Consider the following 21,582-nt stretch of genomic DNA (forward strand, 5'->3'; position numbering starts at 1 on the left):
ATGCACGATGTGCGTGTATTTGTTTCAAAACTGAACAAAAAAAACAAATGAATTTATAGTGAGAATTTTTAAATACATGATTTTCATCAAAATTTTACTTTTATTTCAAACTGTACCTTTTATTTTTTGCTACCAACTGAAAAACTAAATTTTTAATTTACACATATAACACATTCAACTGTTTTTTAATCGACGGCTAAAATTTTCACTTGTAATATTGATAAATGACATTCATTGAAATTACACACCTCATCACATTAGAGGGACCATTTAAAATTACCTAAGATTTAAAAATTTATTGAATAATTTTAATAAATCTATAAATATACCCACATATTTTTTCAAGAATTTATTTTCAAGTATTTATCATAATAATTGATAAATATTCTCAAAAAAGCTACTTATTATTTCTAACTAAAAACATACTACGAATTACAAATGTTAAAAAATGAATGTAAAACGCTGAAATGATTTATATTTTTCAATATTTTATTTAAAATAAACTTATTCGGATACGTAAAATCATAATAACCAGAAAATTCGTAATAACCAGAAGGGCAAAACTTTTAGAAATTTGCGAGCATCTAGAGATAAGACAAGACATACATATGTAAGTGCGTTCACGAACACCACAAGTGCACCTTGAGAACTGTCATCAGCTCGCTGTTCCGGCATTTCACAAAATGTAAAAAATATCCACATATATACAACACAACAAGTAATCCTATGATGAAATAAATATAGAGAACTTAAATTTTCAATCGATTTATACCATTTAAGATTCATCATTTGCACTTTCACCGATATGCCGAATATTCAGTGATACATAACCTATAAATATGCTCACATACGACGCGCACAAAAAACACCTGAAAGGATGGCAATACATGTTTGCCGGTGGTGCTTCAGGAGCGACAGCCCGAGCTCTCTGTCAACCCCTGGACGTACTGAAGATACGTTTCCAAATTCAAGTCGAACCGATAGTATCCGGCTCTAAATATTCATCGGTGCTGCAGGCAGTGAGAACCATCATCCGAGAAGAAGGCATCACCGCTATGTGGAGTGGCCACATACCGGCTCAATACTTATCCATATCGTACGGCGTCGCTCAATTCTGGTCCTACGAGGTGTTGACTGAAAAGTGTTACAAAGCCTACACAGATCCGTCGAATTTGTACAAACCTGTGATCAATTTCACCTGCGGTGCCATCGCTGGTAGTTTCGCCACCATCGTTTCTTTCCCGTTCGACACGATTCGCACTAGAATCATAGCCGAAGATAAGAATTCGAGGGTGTACCGAAGTGTGTGGCACACTTTTCATCACATGTATACGACTGAGGGAAGACTCTCGCTTTTTAAAGGTCTCTTTCCGACTATTGCCCAAATAGCACCACATTCCGGTGCTCAGTTTATGTTCTACAAACTTTTTAATGAATATTTTAATATGTTAAACGCTAGTTCGACGGACAAAAATCAAGGTTCTCTGTTGGGCTCTATGTCGGCTGGTTCCATAGCAGGATTTTTATCGAAATTGTGCATATATCCGTTTGATTTAGCAAAAAAACGAATGCAAATACAAGGTTTTCTACACAATCGCAAAAGGTTTGGGGAGAATTTTGTATGTCGTGGATTCATCGATTGCATTATACAGACTGTGAAACGAGAAGGTTTCGTCGCATTATACAAAGGACTTTTTCCCAGTTTGATCAAAGCAACTCTAGTAACATCGTTACATTTCACATTTTTTGAACAGTACTGTAGATTGTTTTAAAGTTTAAATTATTATTTTGTTTGTACAGATTCTTTTTTGATACATTTTCATGTGTATGTACATTTGTTAAAATTTTAAATATTTATTAATTGTTCAATATGTATTTAGATTTATAAAATGATGATCTGATTGTTATGTAATTTGGTTTTGATAGAACTTATGCCGAATAATGCTTACATACATATATGGACATGTGCACTATAATAGCTATTTTTATATAAAAAAAAACTATTATATACACTTAGCTTTTCCTTTAAGATCATTTTTTGCACTGTTTCACATATGTATAATGAAAAAATTTTAAAGAAATCAACTACTCATTTAACAAGATATAAAAATTGAATCATAAACATTTGAAATTATTATATGTGTTGCTTCACCCTCTTGTATCTTCCTCGTATCCACAATTATGTAAGGCTGTGAAATAGAGAACTTTACCACACACCACTGGCGTGCATACTTATTTAGATGTAAACTTTATTTGGTTATAGGACTGATTTTTTTTCATGTTTGATTAACTTGGTAGATTGAGAATGTTCTGTTTATAAAATGCAGTAATATAATGAATTTACCATTATTGGTATGTGTGTGTAACCATGATATGCAATGTTAAAAATATTTGTATTAATGAAAAAAATGATCTGTACTTAGGTGATCTTTATTAGTTTACAACTATACACATTGAAAACAAAATATTTATTTTAAATGCATGAGAATATCAAAATTTTTGTAATTTATATAATTTATATTAGTTAAATACCACCATAGAACTTTCTAGTGTAATCTATGTATATCTATATATTTACATTTTTTATTAGAATTTTATGCTTTCCAAATTTAATTATATTCGTGCCAAAGGTTTATATTTATTTACACAATAGTATTCAATTTTTAATACTATTAATTTACTAATGGTTAACCATACGAAATGGTGAATCCCAAGTTTCTCATCAACGTTTCTTTTATGGCAGGTTGTAATTCCTTTTGCATGTACGTCGTAAGCAATGTTCTTATACCTTTCGTGAAAATATCTTCCATTTCCCTCGATATGTCGTCTATATCTTCAAGGCGATCGTCAGGTCCGAAAAGTTTACTCTTTTCCACTCTACGATACATATCTCGTCTGTCCCAATCTCGATAACTTCTCCCTTCGCGAACATTTGGATCAAATCTGAACGTATCTGCTTGCCTTTTGTATCTTCTATCAAGATTATTCTTATAATCATCGTCGGGTCCGTTACGATCATAATCGCGTAAATTTTTGGAAATATACCTTTCACATCCATATGCATATACGCTTATAAAACCTGGTTCGATGAACTCGGAATCAGTTTTGACACTGAATCTGCCTGGAGATTGTTTCAAGGGTTGCGTATAGAATCCTATCCCGGCTTTGCGCAATCTCAATATCATATTACAATCTCTTCTATCTCGTTCGTGTGGATCGTTTGGTCTTTGCCTATGAAAATCTTGATCCCTGTCATCAATGTCTCTCCGCTTGTAAATATCTCCTCTGAAATCTCTGTTTTCATAAAACGTATCTCTGTCTTCTTTACTTATATCGTCCACTTTGCCCAAGTCTCCATGTCCTTCGAACAAATTGACACTTCCACTTATTGTGAGATCGTTGAAGAGCAAGCGTGTTTCCAATGAGACGTTTCTTGGATCGAAGTTGCATCGTTCAACTCTTACCCAATTTTGATTTTGTGGAAGTCTGACACGCATCCGAGTTACATACATGTCTACGGGTGCACTTCGAAGATGCTGATGCAGACTATAGCCTTCAAGATCTATCATTTGTACCTGTAAATATTAAATTATTTGCATTAGAACTTATATTATAGGTTGTGATTTTTATGTTCCAATTAGTCTGGGATACTAAAAACAAAATTAAAGTATTCTTTTCATCCAATAATAGATCCCAATTTGGGATTTTTCCTTTAAATTAGTTCATTTTTATATATGTACATACTTAGTTCCTAGTAAAGTTATTTAATTTGTATTGAGGAATAATAAATAGCATTGGTGAATCGTATTTATTTTATGAAATGATATTTGTTAAAAAGTGTTACTATTACAGGAACATCCATGTTTCTGGCTTTCAGCATTTGACGTCTTTTGATCTGATCTAAAGCACTTTCTAGTCGGGTCGCACAACGAGCTGAGGAACCAAAAGCTCGAGGTGGTAATGGCCTACCAGGAACACCAGGCGCAGGATTTCCTTGAGTCACAGCGAACAATGAAAGAAACCTCGACTCTGAATATAAAAGCAATTACTATATTAATCTGTTATAAAATGATTCTTTTACAATATTGTTACACAAATAAATAACAAATTTTTGTACCAAATGTTTTCATTGCACTTGACCATTGTTACATGTAGTGTTTTCTGACGCAATTTAAATTAGGAAGTGTGTGATTTTATTTTAATGACATAATTCCAAAAATTTGTCAAGAATAGACTTCGTAACGCTCAGCAGCCTGTATTATCGCCATGTAACGTTTTCTCATGATTCTTTCGACTATTTTTGCAAGATTTCGGCAGTATTTGATCATTATCTTTGCGAATAATTTACGATGGCCCATTCGCTGATTTTCCTCTCCGTTAACTGAATTGAAAGTGAAATTTCACTTTAATTTAGCGTTTTATTGAAATTTTGCTTTACTTTCGCCAGTACATACATACATATGTATGCAAATGTAAATTTCAAAACAATTCTTATTCAATATATTATGCAGTCGAACATGTTACGGGGCATTTACAAGGTACATATTATAGATCCACTTTTATATCTTAAGCATAGCAAACGCTGAAAATAAATACACACATATTACTCTTCCCTAATTCAATTAAAAATACAAATTTGAACTGTTCAAAAATAATTATTTAAAGAAGCAAATAAAAATTAAACAAGAGTAAATGAATATTCAAAAGAATACGTTTATTTTTTAGAATAGGAATCTGGTTAGGTAGTACTGGTGTGGTTTCATTGTTTGTCACCTTTTAATGTACTTATGTATTAAAACCCTTTTGGAATAAATTGTATCATCTTTATGGGTCTACCTCACGGGCCCGAAAACGCAAATATCGGAAGGCAAAGATCGAAAATCGAAAGATCTTAAGTCGAAAAATCAAAAAAAAGGGTGCATGGTAAACGGTACATACTCACTTAATTTGTGCGAGCAGGATACAACAGGAACAAGAGGAACAGGCTTTTCCTCCCGTATTCTGCGCGCGCACATTAATACCAACCATATTGCTCATTTTGGTCATCAATATACGTTAATGTATCGTCTGCCATTATTATTTATGTGACATCTCTATGTTCCATAAATCATTAATTTTCTTTGTCTCCTTTTATGGATCCCAAAGTCGATTTAATATCTTAGTTTCATAATATCGAAATTATTATGTTAAAACTTCATGCTACATTTTCTAGCAATTATCATTACAGAGAACATGCACTGTTTAGCAAAGAGATTTGCAATTATCAATAAAAAAAAGTGTCACTTTAACCGTTTAAACAACATTAAGGTCAATGAGCAACAAGAAACTGTATTTTTCTCAATTTTCCGACCTGATCTTGTATCTTCTTTTTGATGTAATTTTCAACATAGACGCCATTTTTGTCTTACGAAAGTACGCATTAGTCGCAAACTTTCCCTCCAAACAGTCGAAACCCATAACATCCTGGATAGCATTCGATCATGCTTATCACCATTTCCATTGTTTACCAGCGATGAATTACTCAATTTAAACTTTAATTAACTAACGCGGTAATTCGGAGTATTAGCTTTTGTACTTTGCACATTCATTTTCTTTTGATGATTCACAAAATTATATATGTATGTAGGTAGGTGTCTAGCACGTTTGATGGGAGTTCCTATGTATATGTATGTTGCGGTAAGCGCGCGTAGACATTTATTGTTGTTTATCCTTGATTCTTTGAATTTTATGAATTGCTCAGCAAAACGAATTAATTGGAATAGTTCAGTCGATACGCAGAAAATGTATTCAAATTCCAAGTATGTTTTGCAGCCGGTAAAAAATGCGATAACGAATGCTTGCGACTGGAGTTTCCCTCCTTTTTTCCGAGGAATTTTTCAAACAATTCTTGTTAATTAATAAAATAGGCCAGTTTTATGTCTTAAGGAGTTTCCCAATGAATTAGTACGCTCGAGACGTAAAGTCTACTTTTTTTAATGTGTAGAACTAACTGTCGTCCACTTTAGACAAACAGGAGATATTTTAACATATAATATGTACATATGTCGGTACTTTCACTATACTAAAAAATATATGTTTTAAATTAAAAGAAGATCTTCTATATTGATACACGATAATCCAGTGTATATTGTAGTATGCAATTTAAAGTTCCAGTGGTATATTATAATATAATTGGAAAATAACTTAATAACAAAATGATATGTGGCTTTTAGTTATTCTCCCATTCTTCGTGGCCTCCGTTTCTTAAATTCACTGGATGGTGCCATTGACATTTGTCACATCTCTCTTCATTCGCTGCACCACTTCCTAAGTTACGGAAGTCGCGACCATTTAGAAAGGTTGAGTTAGTTTATTTAATTATGAATTTATTAAGAATTTTTTTTTCTATCTCATGTTTTATTTATTTATCTTTTCTTTATTTAAGTATTGTCAATTGTAAAATTTCATGTACTTTTTTCCTTTTGTCCTTTCTTAATATTTTTAGCACACTCGTCGCTTTGGAGCAATCTGTTAGACGAGTGTGCTTGATTAATTGATGTTGTATAATAAATTAAAATATGTTTTCTGAATTAAATTGACGAATTTTGATAAAAGCATAAATATATACTATAGCGATTTATTGCTTGTTATATAGCATAGTTGAAAAAATAAACAATTTTTGTAACTTGTATGTTTATATTAGATGAATTTTTGTTAGAAACTCGTTGGATAACACCTCTGCTTATACATACGTACACGCCAAATAAACGTATAGTTCTGCCTAATGAAACCAACCCACACTGATAAATATTTTTTTTACATATTCTGCCTACCGTATGTATAACCCACACTGATAAATATTTTTTTTACATATTCTGCCTACCGTATGTATGCAACGCACACAGGCGACCGAAAGAAATGGGAGTCTAAAAATTTTTATTTCTTAAAAAATACGAAACAAAACATCGTTTAAAAATGCATTTAGGTTGTCTTGTTGTATACTTGTGGATTGCTGTTGGAAGTTACACTTGTTACACACCCAAACTATAATTCAGGGAAATGATGGGATAGCAGGTATAGCTTCGGTCCGCACAGAGCTAGGTATTTTATTTACTTTGCGACTATCAGATGTATGTCTTCATGGATGTTGAGTATTGTTAGTCATCGAAATAAAAATGTCCTAGATGTGGGATTGAGGGTAAAAACGCTATATTTTAATGAATGAACTTGAAAACGTTCAGTCTCTCTTGTCGTCTGATCCTGTTCAGAACTAAACGTTTTGGTTTTCTGTCTTTTTTTCTGGTTACTTTTTATTGTGATTAAAACTTTCAGTACTATATTTCTCACAGGGTAAGACTCGCATGCACTTCATTTTTTTATTTATTTTTTTTATATTAATATGATTTATACAAATGCTGATAAAATTAAAGAGCGGCCGATTTAAGTTTGCACACCGGTGGCCGAACTCCTAGGTGTGGCCCTGTACCTATCTGTCTGATAGCCTGGGCTCATCATTATTTTGATAATTGTATATGTGATTATGAGTTTCCATTTGGGCCTCGCAGGTACGTTTTGTATTTAGGGCTGGTTTTTATACATTTGTATACTGTAGATGCAAGACATTGCATACTATGTATTCTGTTTATTTGGTATCTTTACTTTATCTACTATTATTATATTGCTATTGTTTTTTATGATTGTTTATAAATATATTTTTGCCGGTATACATTTTTTTCTCTTCTCTGTTATATATTTCGACCATTGTGGCGCATTATTCTTATAATGCCACAATGGTCCAAACTTAAATAAAATAATATAAAAGTGTACTCATAAAAACAGAAAGATGTATTGCTGAACTTAAAATCTGACTGTGCTACATCCCTTAGTTAAGAAAAAAGCTTAAGCAAACACGAACCATTATACTAATACTAATGAAACTGGCCCAACTTGAATGGCTTTACGTCATACTCTATCAAAGCTAGGACATATTTATTAGCATTACTAATTAATTTTGATACTAGCTTACCAGTTAGCAACTTCATTACTAACTAGTCTTCATATAGATGCTTGTTACTTTATCCATGTTTTTACTACATGTGTGTGTATATATTAATTTAATAATGCAATTGTATCTCAATACCTTTATCATCATCGTACTTCAGACCATCGTCAGCCGCACTCGTTGCCATAGTGAGTATGAACAGCATCCACAATTTTCGCACCATTTTTCGTAAAGTATTTCACTAAATAACATCAAACACACAAATTGCCAGTTCTTCTAAACTGCACACTCGCGTTTGTAAAAATGCAATTTCACTTTGGTGAGCCGTGCGAACTCTCCCGCCGGATGCGAGCAACAAAGCGATTCTTCTCTTACTTTTCTTTCTCAAAGACAACACTTCCGTTCTCCACAACGGCACAGCACTGAATATGGCTAGAAAATTCTATAGTTCGACATTCTCCCAAAGCAGAACTGTTTGACCGCCTTTTCTTCCACGAAATCTCATTCAGAGCGAGAAGAATCGCCCCACCGTACCGTGTCTGTCACAGAGTCACATTCGCACATAACTTACATTCGAAACCTTTGACAAATCGTGGAAACGATATCAATCAGTACACGACTAATTGGAATCTAGATACGACTTGCTCCACATTATGCTTCTGTGGGCTCAAATTCTTAATTGAATTTTCCTGGCCCTTTTCAAGAAACGTTTCAGTACTGCTGCAACTAATAAAAGTTGTTAATGCTATCCAAACGCTTTCATATACGTATGTACATAACTATGAGTGTAAGAATTCTGCTTTCCTTTAAAACCAACATCTGCTAATAATAATAAGTATATATAGAAGTTTTTTGTTGATCTGTTATTATGTTCGTATTATATTCGTACTTTTTGTTATACAGTACTTTAACTGCGACGTACATATGTCGAATCAATACGACTATTATAGTACAGTGAGCGTTATCTTACACAGACACACAGAATAGTAATATTATATTTATTTATTTATATATGATTTATTATTATAGTAAATACATTATATAAATGGATAGATAATAATAACAACAAAATAATTACCAAAGTGACCTGACAGGTTGTCCCAATGCATCACACCAGTCTTACAAAACAATAAAAATTGACAATCATTCATTTCATTCAAATAGACTCGTGTTGAATCTCATGAAACTGATTCATCAACATGACAATCAAACAGGTCTAAATGTTCATCTATCACATTAAGGAACCGGATAGCCTTTACAAGAGATGAATTATTGAAAGCAAACGTTTTCGCAGCAATAGCTTGGAAAAGTAAACGATGACGCAAAGCTCTACCGCATTCAGGCGCCCAAAATTTAAGTTCCGATAAAATCGAAGGGTTGTCAATACTTCCCTTTAATACTCCATAGAAGTATTTGGAAATGGTAATAATTCTTCTCAAAGATAGTGAGTCAAAGCCTAGAACACCTTGTTAAAAGGTAGTGGGAAATAAATGGGGGTAATATTTATATTTCCTCATATAAAGGTATCGAAGAAACTTTTATTGAACTCTTTCTATCACGAGAGATAATTTAATTTCAGTGGGACTCCAAATTACAGACCCAAACTCTAATATGCTCCGGACAAGCGAACAATAAAGCAACATACATATATGTATATATGATGATGATGCAAAGATCATTTTTTTGATCAAAATTTAGAGAGTTTTCGACGTTTACGTAGAACAGGATGCATTCGAGATTCGAATGTATGTACCTACGTAAATACATATGTATGTATATGCATTTGAATATTCGTGTTTTATTATTTTTACTTTCTAACATGTGTTGGTATCAGCCATTGTGCGATGATCAGCCTAAAGAGGAAGTTAAAAATGAACGCAACTCGCTTTTTTTTTCGAAACACCACTGCAAAAATGTTCATCCTGTGAAATCTAATATCAAATAGGCAGTTTCATAACGAGTTGGTTTCTTGGCTAACGAGCTGTCGTAACCAGACTATTGGAATATATACCTATATTCTAAATAGAGGTCTTCATAAATCATATTGAATTGAAACGGATTGAAGCATGGTGATGTATAAATTTACGTTTGCAATTCATCACTACCAACAAGCCAATGTGGTGTTTTTGTATATATTTTCGAAAATAAACTGTTGAAAAGTTAAGAGGCACTTATGCATGAAATTGTTACAGATATCCCAATTACGATGAGGTACTTGTATGTGTCTCGAAAGCGTTTACGTTCATGTGTCGACAATTTCCAAATAGTAAAGAAAAAAATCGCAATATTTGATCGTGCAACGAGTCGTCCACACAATGTGCATTCATAATCTCATTCAACTTTCGCCATTGTCTGCGCACAATGGTGAAAAAGTTGAACTATTACACCATACCGATACAAAGAATGCCCACAAAACGCCACAGCCATAAAACATATAATGAGATTAAGAGATGAGTTTAATTAAATAGTAGTTCATGTCTTTACTTCTTTCTTCTGTTCACTTTTTTTTGTGCACAGCGTGAGTGTACTTGGTATTTGTGAACCGTTTAAGGTCTGTTCATACCTATCCAGCACGACCCGTATCCTGCAGGTATCCTGCAAGTGCGGATAGTATTCTTTGGTACATTATATGGACGTATTCATACTCCATTCGCGCATGCGCATTTACGCATTCATGCGCGTCCATATAGAATGTACTAAAGAATACTGTCCGTACTTGCAAGATACTTACAGTATTCGGGTCGTGCTGGATAGGTATGAACATACCTTTATCCGATATCCATTTTGGGTGCACTGTTAATTTTATAAAAAAAAATTTTTCGCAAATATTTTGGTTGAGTTAGTTTATAGGTTTATAATAAATTAAATTCATAGATTGCATCCTCTCTTTCTCTTATATTCCAATATAAAATAATACAATTGATTGAAGTACAAGTATTCAAATCATCATCATCATCATCTACAGCCATTCACCATCCACAGCTAGATATAGGCCTCTCCAACACGCAACTCTCATCGATCTTACCCTGCAAATTTTCCTAATTTCATCTACCCATATTCCCTGCGGTCTTCTTTTTACCGTATTACATTCTCTCGGGTTCCATTCTAGTCAGTGGCGTAACTACTATGTATTGGGATATACATATGTAAGCAATGCTTACGGGCCCACGGAGATAGGGGGCCATAAATCGACAAATACATGTTCAAATTAAGACACGTTTTGCGGGAATGAAGGTGGTGAAAAACTATTTTGGTTTTCTTGAACCTAGGAAAATTACACTGAGCAACAAAAAATCACGTTTTTGAGTTACCAGAGCGGAGACTAACCAATCTTTACTAAGTTTGACTTCTTTGAAATCTTTACCACTGAATTCGAATATGATATTGATTTTTGTTGGTGGGTGATCGTTTACGAGATATGAGCGTTTAAAAAAATCCGCGATTTTTACAGTTTTTTGGCTTTTGCGGTCTTTAAATCAAAATTTAGGATTGTTGCGCTCAAAGTGAGTATTGGCATCAATAGTCAGATATTTTTCCTATTAATTGTTATATTTCATTGCTTTAAAATACTTCTAATTAATTGTCTAGCAAATTTTAAAAGTCAAAAATATATATTTTTTTACGGATTTTTTTTCCGTGCTATTTTTCATTTATTTGGCAAATTTTTTATTTCACCACGTTTATAAGGATTTGTTTTCTATCTCAATATTTTTTTTTTTATCTAAATGTACTAACTAAAGCGGTAATTGCAATTTAAATGCTTTCGTTGTATATATGGTTGTATCGGGTAATATGTTACATAGGTGCAAGCGAGATGGCATATAATCCACCTCACAGAGTACAGCGGTCGGACGGTCGGTGTTTGGAAAATGATTTTTCAGAAGTATCTATTATGTATGTACATATATACATACATACATATATTTATGTATGTATGTATATACCGCGTTCATGTTATCTTTTACATACCTCTTATTACTAGTCACCGGACCCAGTAGGTGCCGCGTATTGTTCAAAGGTTGTAAATGCATTGTTAAAGGTTTGCCGAACCTTTTTTACAAAGGATTTACAACAATTGAACAATTGATAGCACTGTTACTATCCTACCTCTACTTATTACTCTTCCGGTAACTGGCTAGTGTAGAAAGAATAATCAATAAATAAAAAATAATTAAAGATTACAAAGAAATTCGATCGGTCAAACTAGACTCAATGAACTATCTTTACTTACAATTGAGCACAAAGAAGCAGCCAAAATAGACCTTAAACAACTAATTTATGATTTTGCAAACTGTACGGCTCGAAAGAAGAAATTTTAAAATAGGCGAGTTAAATTAAGAAAATTATATTATGTACCATAAAAATAATTATATTTATATTAATACTGCGTTGCGAAACCAAAATTTTGGTATTTCGATTTAAAAATTCGAGGGGGGGGGGTGCTTGATGATTTTTTGCTTAGGGGCACAAAATTCCTAGTTACGCCACTGATTCTAGTACTTCTTTTGTCCACCTTTCATTCATTCTTCTTGTCACGTGGCCCGCCCATTGTCATTTCAATTTCTTCACTCTATCCACTACCCTTGTCATACTTTTCACCTACGTATTCCGCTTCCTGTCTTTCCTCGTTATACCAAGCATACGACGTTCCATACTTCTTTGGATGCATTAGACTTTGAGTAGTAGCTTAGCTATTTAAAATCTAAATTTCACATCCATACATCATCACTGGCAAAATTCATTGATAGAAGATAATTTTCTTCAGGCAGTGGCATTTTTGATTAAAAAACATTTATTCGCCCAAATGCACTCCATCCTAATTTCATACGTCTCTTCTTCTTACTACCGGACCTGTTTATCATTTGACCTAAATATAAAAAATTATTGACTACTTCTATTTTATCATCTAATGAAATGCTATCAGGCATGCAATAACTATTGAACATTAGTTTGGTCTTATCTATGCTAATTTTTAATACGACTTTCCTATTTTCCCTGTCCAGCTGTGTTAGTATGTTAAATCAAGTATTCAAATATCAAAGTTAAAGTGTAGAGTAGGTTCTGAATATCATACCTTAACAAAATTCTCCATAGCCAACAAAAAAAGACACATATATACATATGTATAGCTTCAAGAAAAATATTTTTTTGGTTACAAAATATTCACAAAAGCACGCATTCAATGAAATAAGCATACAAATCTTTGATAAAAATTTTCAATCTGATTTGCATCTGAAATTGTAAAATTTCGGATACAGTAGACATGTTTTTCATACTCTTATATCAATATTACATACATATGTACATATATCTGACTCATGTATAAATTGTCACCACAAAGCATTCACACTACCCATTAAATTATTACACATTATTTTAACTCCATCTATCCTTTTAATATGTAGCATAACCATTAGAAAAAAAGCACCTTTGTTCAGAGTCAACATTTTCAACAAAAGTAATAATTAATGGAAAAAACATAAATAACGAAATAAGCATTGATATTGGATTAACAAAATAATAAATAAAACGATTTTTAACATATCGTCGGTTCGGTGGCAAAAAGCTTTAAGTCAAAAATCCTTGTTTTGAGTTAATAGACTTTTTCGAAAATCAAGAAGTTTGCAGCTCTCTATTTTGCGATTTAAATCATTATCCATTAAACTAACCACTAAATAAAATGTGTTCATCATTTATGTATACGATTAATGTATTAACAAGTATTTTTGTAATAATTGTTTTTCCATTAACAAGCGAGGACATGACTTAATTCGTATTGAAATCTTTAAATTATGCCAAAAATAAATCAAGTATGAATCGGCTTATTTTTTCAAATGACAGCATGCTGAAATCTACCGAGTTGAATTATTAGGTTACAACAGCCAATTTTTGACTAAGCTTTCTGCCACTAAGCCAACAATATAAGTGATAAGTTCTATTAAGGCTGTATTTTTTTAAATACAATTGATGTACATACATATATATATATATATATATATATATATATATATATATATATATATATATATATATTCATAGTTAGTAATGTCCAAATTTCTATTGGCTATTTTAGTCCAAATTTGTATTGAGCATGCACATTTTTTATAAAGAGGATTTGCAGAGAAAAAAATACGACAAACACTATTTAATCATTTTAATATACATACATTATAAATATCACAATTCAAAATAATATTACTTCATCGAAAGTTCATTCGCAAAGAAGGTACTATGAGTTCTAGAGCAAAATAAATGATATGCGGAAACGAGGAAAGTATTCTCTCATGGGAAAAAGTATACATGTGTAAGTCGAGAGCGACTACAAGTCCTTTTGCGACACCAAGTGGCTCTTGATCTTTTGCAGGAGTTCTTTCTTGACAGTGTCGGGAACGAGGGAGCGCGCCCTAGGCGTGACGGTAGTGACTAAAGTGTCGATGCTGATGTTGGATCCCTCGTTCTCCTTGACGACGTCCCTGCACAGCATTCGGATCTGATCTCGCCATCCGCACTCGAGCAGGCGTCTCCGGAGTAATTCTTTGAACCTGCGCGACAGAAGAAAACGTCAGAGAAAAAGTCAGGGGTGCTAGTAACGAAGAATGGTACTCGTAGTGTTGGTACCTCTCCCGGTCTCCGGTGAGCACCAGCCTTTGGTTGGCGACTGTGGTGAGTGTCATGGTGGGGCGGAGCGCCTTTCTCTGGGAAGCCCCCTGGGCCCCGACTCCGCCCTCGCCCTCTTCTGAAAAAGCGGCCCACTCCCCGCCGACCCCCGCTGAGCCCGACGACGCTGCCACCTGCCGGCCGCCGGCGCGAACCGACTCCACTCTACTCCACTCCACTCCGCTCCACTCTGCTCCACTCCCCTGTCTATTATGGCCGTAAAACCACAAAAATACAACAATTTTATTACATTCGACATTTCACAATGGCGCCGTCCACACTACCGATATTTCTAGATCTAGTAAATACCGTGTGTTCGAACGCTTTTTCTTGTTTTCAAGGCCGTAATCCGAAATGTTTGGAGATCCACGCGCCCCTCCATAATTCCGACAGTACCATCGGATTGCCTTGGGAGGAAGTCGTCGATATTTCAGAGACCGTGTCGCGAACATATTTACGACATTTGCTCGGCATTATTACTTTATTAAATTATCTTTCTATTTATTACTTAATAGTGTTTTTACCCGGGTTCGCTCGGTATTTGTAATATAAACCGCTTAAAGGTCTGTTCATACCTATCCAGCACGACCCGTATCCTGCAGGTGTCATGCAAGTGCGGATAGTATTATTTGGTACATTCTACATATATGGACGCGCATGAATGCGTAAATTCGCATGCGCGAATGGAGTATGAATACGTCCATATAATGTACCAAAGAATACTATCCGCACTTGCATGACACCTGCAGGATACGGGTCGTGCTGGATAGGTATGAACAGACCTTAAACATGGCCATTTATACATATAATTAGAGGTAGGACCGGAAGCGTGCCTTTTATTGTTCAATTGTTGTAAATGCTTTGTAAAAAAGGTTCGGCAAACCTTTAACAATGCATTTACAATATTTGAACAATAAACGGCCCCCTCAGGGTCCGGGCTTTACATATAATCAGTGCCGGTTTTAGGGGGGGCTGGGTAGGGCGGCGCCCGAGGGCGCCAAATAAGTTAGGGCGCCACTCGATGCGTCAAAGGCACTTTAAATTTTAAAATTAGAGCGAGAAAAGCCATACAAAATTATAGATTAAAGCGCCAAAGACGAAAATTTTTTCTAAGGGTGTTTAGAAAAAATTGCCCGAGGGCGCCATTCGGTGTAAGACCGGCACTACACGGCCGTAAACCAAAGTGCTAAGGCTGTAAACGAGGTATATATCGTTGGTGCAAACGCACTCATGCGTACGATTCACGGTATTTACTGGACCTAGTAAATATCGGGAGTAGATATCGGTAGTGTGGACGTAGCCAATCAGTTTCTGATATTTTTTTATTTAATAAGCTGTCATGATTACAAAATATCATGAGGAGTGACATAACAAAACGACAAGTGGCTAGTTTATATTATTTGATTGTCCAAATATGCCGCTACAACGTTAATCGTTAGTGAATTGGTTGCTCCCTTTTATACATTAACCAATATGCACACGCATATTGGTAAAGCCGGTAAGTATGAAGAATTTTGACTTACAATAAAATAAGGGCAACAAATTAAATGGACCAGTATTATAATCAATTTTGGTATATAAATCAGTTTTCGGCTAGTATTTTATTAACAAAATGATCAGTTTGAGATTATTGAATCATTCAATTTAATTTGAATAAACAACAAAATAATGGATAGTATAAACGTCTGATGTATATTCGTCAGAGCAAACAGCAATGTATCTATCACAGGGGCGTCATTTGGGAGGCAGTTAACTCCCCCCCTAGATTTGAACAGGAGTATTCACGTTGTTTAATGAATTATTATATATCGCGGGTTGAGCGAGCTCGGTGCGGACGTGTGTTTGTGTGTTGTTCCCGATAAGTATGTAGAATTTTGTGTTAAATTGGAGCTAAAGAGGAGGTGCTGGGATGAGTATGTAGCTCTTCTGGCGCCTCGCAAGTTAGTACATATTCAGAATCATTACCTATGCTTGATTTCATATTTTTTAAATGGAATTTAAATTTATAATATTTTCATATTTACATAATTACCCACATAATTTCGATCACATTTCTTTTGATAATAATTTACTATTAACGTCGATTGATTTATTAATGATAGTATTGATAATATTTAACGTTGAATTATTTCATATTTAATATTGAGTGAATGGTTTGATATTTAATGTTGAATTATTTCATAATTGATTATTTAATGTTGAGTGTTGAATTATTTCATAATTGATTATTTAATATTGAGTGTTGAATTATTTAATATTTAGTTTTGATAATTTAATATTTGATATTGGATACTTGTACTCAACGTTAACGTTAATGTTTGGTACTAATTTAATAAATATTATGATTGTGAATAAACTGTCAATATATGTAAATATATCATAAATGGAAACACACGTCCGTCCGCACACAGTAATTATTAAGCTCAGAGCAGAGCTCCATGCAACCGCTCAGGTCCCCAAGTTGCAGATAGGGGAACGACTCTTGTAGTCAACTGCCATAGCGACATGGTGGTCCTGGACAAGGAGCGCTGAGATAAGAGTGGTGATGAGTGAATCCGTGGTAAGTTTCACTCTATAAAATGTCACACAACACTATGACGGTCTCAGGTCAGCGGCGAGTAAGTGCCGCCGCTTAACAAAAGCACAACCCGGTTTTCAAAGGTACCGTATCATCTTTGACAGAGAAGGAAACTCTATAATAAATCCCTGGTAGTGGGCAGCAGCTCTGCCAGTATAAGATGTCAAAACATTTACTGCGCTGTAGAAGGAAGTGGGAATCCACTGCAGTATTCTCCCAAGATAACTATGATGTACAAAAATAAAAGTGTGAAGAAGTCTGACTCTCCGGCTGACACCCGGCGCCTTCGAGGTTCCAGGTCTCACGGTGTGAAATTGGCTACTGGCCACATGCATGTGACTCACCAGGCATCATGCATCATGAAAATATGCGACTGGAGAAACTTTACGGAACAAATCCAAAATAGGTACTTGGAACGTTAGAGGACTCCTGAATCCTGGGAAAACACTGGTTGTTGAGAAAGAGATGTACAGTCATGGGCTAGATATACTCGGAATCTCGGAAACGCACTGGAAGAACAACGGCCATTATAAAACTTCAAATGGAAATACGATATATTTTTCTGGTAACCAAGATTCGTCACATAGCGGTGTCGCGGTGATCTTAGCATCTAAATTAACCAGTGCACTAATTGGCTACAACCCCATAAGTGACAGACTTATACACTTAAAACTCAACACGCATCCGTATAAACTAAACATCCTTCAAATATATGCTCCTACTGCAGATGCCGAAGATATTAAAATAAATGCGTTCTATGCTTCACTACTCGATACATTGTCAAATATCTCAAACAAAGAAATGACCATCATTCTTGGTGATTTTAATGCCAAAGTCGGTAATAATAGCAACATTGATAACATAGTAGGTAAATATGGATTGGGTATTCAAAATGAGAGAGGAGAGAAACTTATAAGTTTCTGCATTGAAAATAAAATGTCCATTATGAATACTTGGTTTCAACATCATCCTAGGCGATTGTACACTTGGATATCTCCTGGGGATCGTCACCGCAACCAAATCGATTATGTATTAATAAATTGTAGATGGAAATCATCGATACATAACGTCAAAACATATCCAGGTGCAGATTGCGGATCGGACCATAACTTACTTGTTGCTAAATTTCGACTGAAATTGAAAATGATTAAAAGACATCAAAATAAAGCAATTAAACTCACCAATGATGATGTAATTAATTTTGGCAATGTAATCAGAGAAAAAGATGCAGAATTCCAAATAAATCCTAATGTAGATGTAGAAGAGTCTTGGAAAATTTTTAAAGATCTCATAATTCGGTATGCCAGAAAACATCAAACACCGCAAAATGAACATCGTAAGTCTTTTATCTCTGATTCAACTTGGGTTAAGATAAAAGAACGTAAAAGACTTAAACAAACTGGCATAACATCGACAGAATATCTTGAAAGGTATGCAATATTACATAAAGATATTCAAAGGAGTTGTAGGCGGGATAAAGCTAAATATATAAATGACATATGTGAGGAGATAGAAAAACACGCATTAAAGAATCAGGCAAGGGATATTTTTCACAAAGTAAAAATCGTCACTCAAAAATTTTCACCCAAAACTTGGACAATAGATGATCAATTTGGAAACACGCTTACAGATATTGATGTGATACTCAACCGATGGAAAGAATACTGTTCGGAATTGTACAGTGGTAGTTCGTCGACCTCAATTGTTTCCCTAATTGATGATGTCAGGGAGCCTGACATCTTGACATCTGAAGTTGTAAATGCCATAAAGAAACTGAAATGTAAAAAGTCTCCTGGCAGCGATGGTATACAAGCTGAACTTCTGAAAGAGCTTGGTGAAACTGCGATAAAGGCGCTATGTAATATGTGCAACAAGATCTGGGTAAACGGAGTATGGCCGAAAGATTGGGTCAATTCAATATTCATTCCCTTACACAAGAAAGGATCTACAAAAAAATGCGAGAATTACAGGACCTTAGCCTTAATATCGCACTCTAGTAAAGTATTGCTGTATATAATTAAAGATCGTTTGAGCAGTTACCTTGGATGGCAAATACCGAACGAACAAGCAGGGTTTGTAAAAGGCAAAGGGACGAGGGAACAAATACTGAATATACGTCAACTCATTGAAAAATGTCGGGAGTTTCAAACTCCAGCCGTTCTTTGTTTTATAGACTATAAAAAAGCTTTTGACTTTGTGAACTGGGACTATCTGTGGAAAGTTCTACTGGACATGGGAGTCCCCATGCATCTTGTAAAAATAATACATAACTTGTATAATGATAACAATGCAGTAGTTCGAATCAATTCGCTAAACTCGACAAATTTTCGAGTACAACGTGGAGTAAGGCAAGGGTGTATATTATCTCCAGACCTATTTAATATATATGGAGAGTATATAATGCGTAGAGCACTGGATGGTTGGAAGGGTGGAGTGTCCATTGGTGGAAAAAAACTATCCAATCTTCGGTATGCGGATGACACAACGCTCATAGCTAATAATCATGAAGAAATGGCCGAACTGATCCGTCGTGTTGAGACAGAGAGTAATGTGCTTGGCCTCCAGATAAACCGCCCCAAAACAAAAATTATGATAATTGACCGTCACCAACAGCTGCAAAACAACAACTCAGCTTTAAACGGTATAGATGTGGTTGATAATTTTGTCTATCTGGGGTCACTCATATCTAACAACGGCGGCAGCGAATTGGAAATACGGCGCCGGATTACATTAGCAAAATCGGCAATGTCACAACTAACGAAGATTTGGAAGAATAGAGCCATTACAACTGCTGTCAAAATCCGTCTCGTGAAGAGTCTCGTTTTTTCTGTCTGCCTTTATGGTGTCGAGACGTGGACCATGAAGGCGGCGGATAGACGGAGAATCGATGCCTTCGAGATGTGGTCCTGGAGACGGCTACTGCGCGTGCCTTGGACCGACAAACGCACGAATGTGTCTATTCTTGAAGAATTGAAAATCAAGGATAGATTGTCAACAATATGCCTGAAACGTATATTGCAGTTCTTCGGCCACATTGCACGAAGAGGTGAGGAGAGCCTGGAGCGGTTGGTTGTGGTTGGTAGCGTCGAAGGCAGAAGAGCCAGAGGCAGATCCCCCGCACGCTGGACTGACCAAGTATCTGCAGCGACGGGCGCTTCCACGGTAGCAAGTCTTCGCCTGGCCGAATTTAGAACTGAATGGAGGCAGCTGGTTGACCGCACATCATAGTCACGATCCTCAGTGATGAGGGAACCGACAGCAATATAATGAATTATTATGAATTTGAATTAAAATACTAAACCAACAAAAATAGAATATTTAATTTTTTTAGAACACTGTCAGGTATAAACACGTCGATTTTTTCCAGAAAAATTTGTTAACTCCCAAAAAAGATATTTTGTTTTGTTGTTTGTCTTGCTTTGAAAGATTTTTAGGAGATTATTTTGTACTTTATATACACTTATTTTTTTAATATAATACACCCCCCCCCCCTATAAAGTCATTCTCTATTGATGAAAAATTATGCCCCCCCCCCCCCCTCCCCCATTGAGAAAAGCGGAAATGATGCTCCTGTCTATCAAAATCATACCAACCTTGTGTCGATACCAATCAAAGAGTAGTATTGGCCATTAATGCGCGCCTTTATTTTCAATATACATATGTATGTATAATAAGCCGCCGCTGAATATAAATACTGTTTTTTTTATTATTATTTACTAGTGTTGGACCCGTTGATTTCAACGGGTGGTTTCGAAAAGGAATTGAAACTCGAATAAAAATAAAGTTAAAGATATTGAATCGACTGGTTTCGGAAAGAAATTGATGCACGAATTACGAAGTGATTACGAATTACGAACTACGTTTTGTGCATCGCCGACCTCCTGACGCCTTTGCCCCCGATGCCTCCGTCGCTCCGGGGCCTTCGGCCCCAGCGCCGCCGGCGCCTCCGGCGCCCCCGACGCCTTCGGCACCCCGGGGGCTTCGCCCCCAGCGCCGCCGACGCCTCCGGCGCCCCCAGCACCCCCGATGCCTTCGGCACCCCGGGGGCTTCGCTCCCAGCGCCGCCGACGCCTCCGGCGCCCCCAGCCCCCCCGATGCCTTCGGCACCCCGGGGGCTTCGCCCCCAGCGTCCCCGATGCCTTCGGCACCCCGGGGGCTTCGCCCCCAGCGCCCCCGATGCCTTCGGCATCCCGGGGGCTTCGCCCCCAGCGCCCCGATGCCTTCGGCACCCCGGGGGCTTCGCCCCCAGCGCCGCCGACGCCTCCGGCACCCCGGGGGCTTCGCCCCCAGCGCCGCCGACGCCTCCGGCGCCCCCAGCGCCCCCGATGCCTTCGGCACCCCGGGGGCTTCGCCCCCAGCGCCGCCG

General features: G+C 36.0%; 3 protein-coding genes across 3 annotated transcripts; 1 reads left to right on the forward strand and 2 right to left on the reverse strand.

Moving 5' to 3' along the window:
* The first annotated feature begins 606 nt into the window (after positions 1-606).
* On the forward strand, positions 607-4,115 carry Tpc1 (Thiamine pyrophosphate carrier protein 1). Its single transcript, XM_077430822.1, has 2 exons — positions 607-685; positions 781-4,115. The coding sequence occupies exon 2, from the start codon at positions 840-842 to the stop codon at positions 1,770-1,772; it is 933 nt and encodes a 310-aa protein (XP_077286948.1). The 5' UTR covers positions 607-685; positions 781-839; the 3' UTR covers positions 1,773-4,115.
* LOC143916655 (uncharacterized) lies at positions 2,688-8,204 on the reverse strand. The gene is made up of 3 exons (XM_077437855.1): positions 8,120-8,204; positions 3,851-4,029; positions 2,688-3,575 (listed from the first exon to the last, which is right to left on the reverse strand). Exons 1-3 carry the CDS (start codon positions 8,202-8,204, stop codon positions 2,688-2,690), a joined length of 1,152 nt encoding a protein of 383 aa, XP_077293981.1.
* Positions 8,205-14,108: 5,904 nt separating this feature from the next.
* On the reverse strand, positions 14,109-14,846 carry LOC143922313 (transcription and mRNA export factor ENY2-like). Its single transcript, XM_077445541.1, has 2 exons — positions 14,600-14,846; positions 14,109-14,523 (listed from the first exon to the last, which is right to left on the reverse strand). Exons 1-2 carry the CDS (start codon positions 14,653-14,655, stop codon positions 14,301-14,303), a joined length of 279 nt encoding a protein of 92 aa, XP_077301667.1. The 5' UTR covers positions 14,656-14,846; the 3' UTR covers positions 14,109-14,300.
* Positions 14,847-21,582: the final 6,736 nt, after the last annotated feature.

The sequence above is a fragment of the Arctopsyche grandis genome, chromosome 1 (assembly GCF_051622035.1).
Source record: "Arctopsyche grandis isolate Sample6627 chromosome 1, ASM5162203v2, whole genome shotgun sequence".
In the NCBI taxonomy this organism is placed as follows: domain Eukaryota; kingdom Metazoa; phylum Arthropoda; class Insecta; order Trichoptera; family Hydropsychidae; genus Arctopsyche; species Arctopsyche grandis.

What these genes read in the sequence shown, in the direction of transcription:
- Tpc1 (XM_077430822.1), top strand. Translation starts at nt 840, where the DNA reads ATGCTCACATACGACGCGCACAAAAAACACCTGAAAGGATGGCAATAC.
- LOC143916655 (XM_077437855.1), bottom strand. Translation starts at nt 8,204, where the DNA reads ATGGTGCGAAAATTGTGGATGCTGTTCATACTCACTATGGCAACGAGT. An exon ending in GAAGTACGATGATGATAAAG is followed by an intron (nt 4,030 to 8,119) that starts GTATTGAGATAC and finishes TTTTATATTCAG; the next exon opens with AGTCGAGGTTTCTTTCATTG. An exon ending in CCAGAAACATGGATGTTCCT is followed by an intron (nt 3,576 to 3,850) that starts GTAATAGTAACA and finishes TAATATTTACAG; the next exon opens with GTACAAATGATAGATCTTGA.
- LOC143922313 (XM_077445541.1), bottom strand. Translation starts at nt 14,655, where the DNA reads ATGACACTCACCACAGTCGCCAACCAAAGGCTGGTGCTCACCGGAGAC. An exon ending in CTCACCGGAGACCGGGAGAG is followed by an intron (nt 14,524 to 14,599) that starts GTACCAACACTA and finishes TCTGTCGCGCAG; the next exon opens with GTTCAAAGAATTACTCCGGA.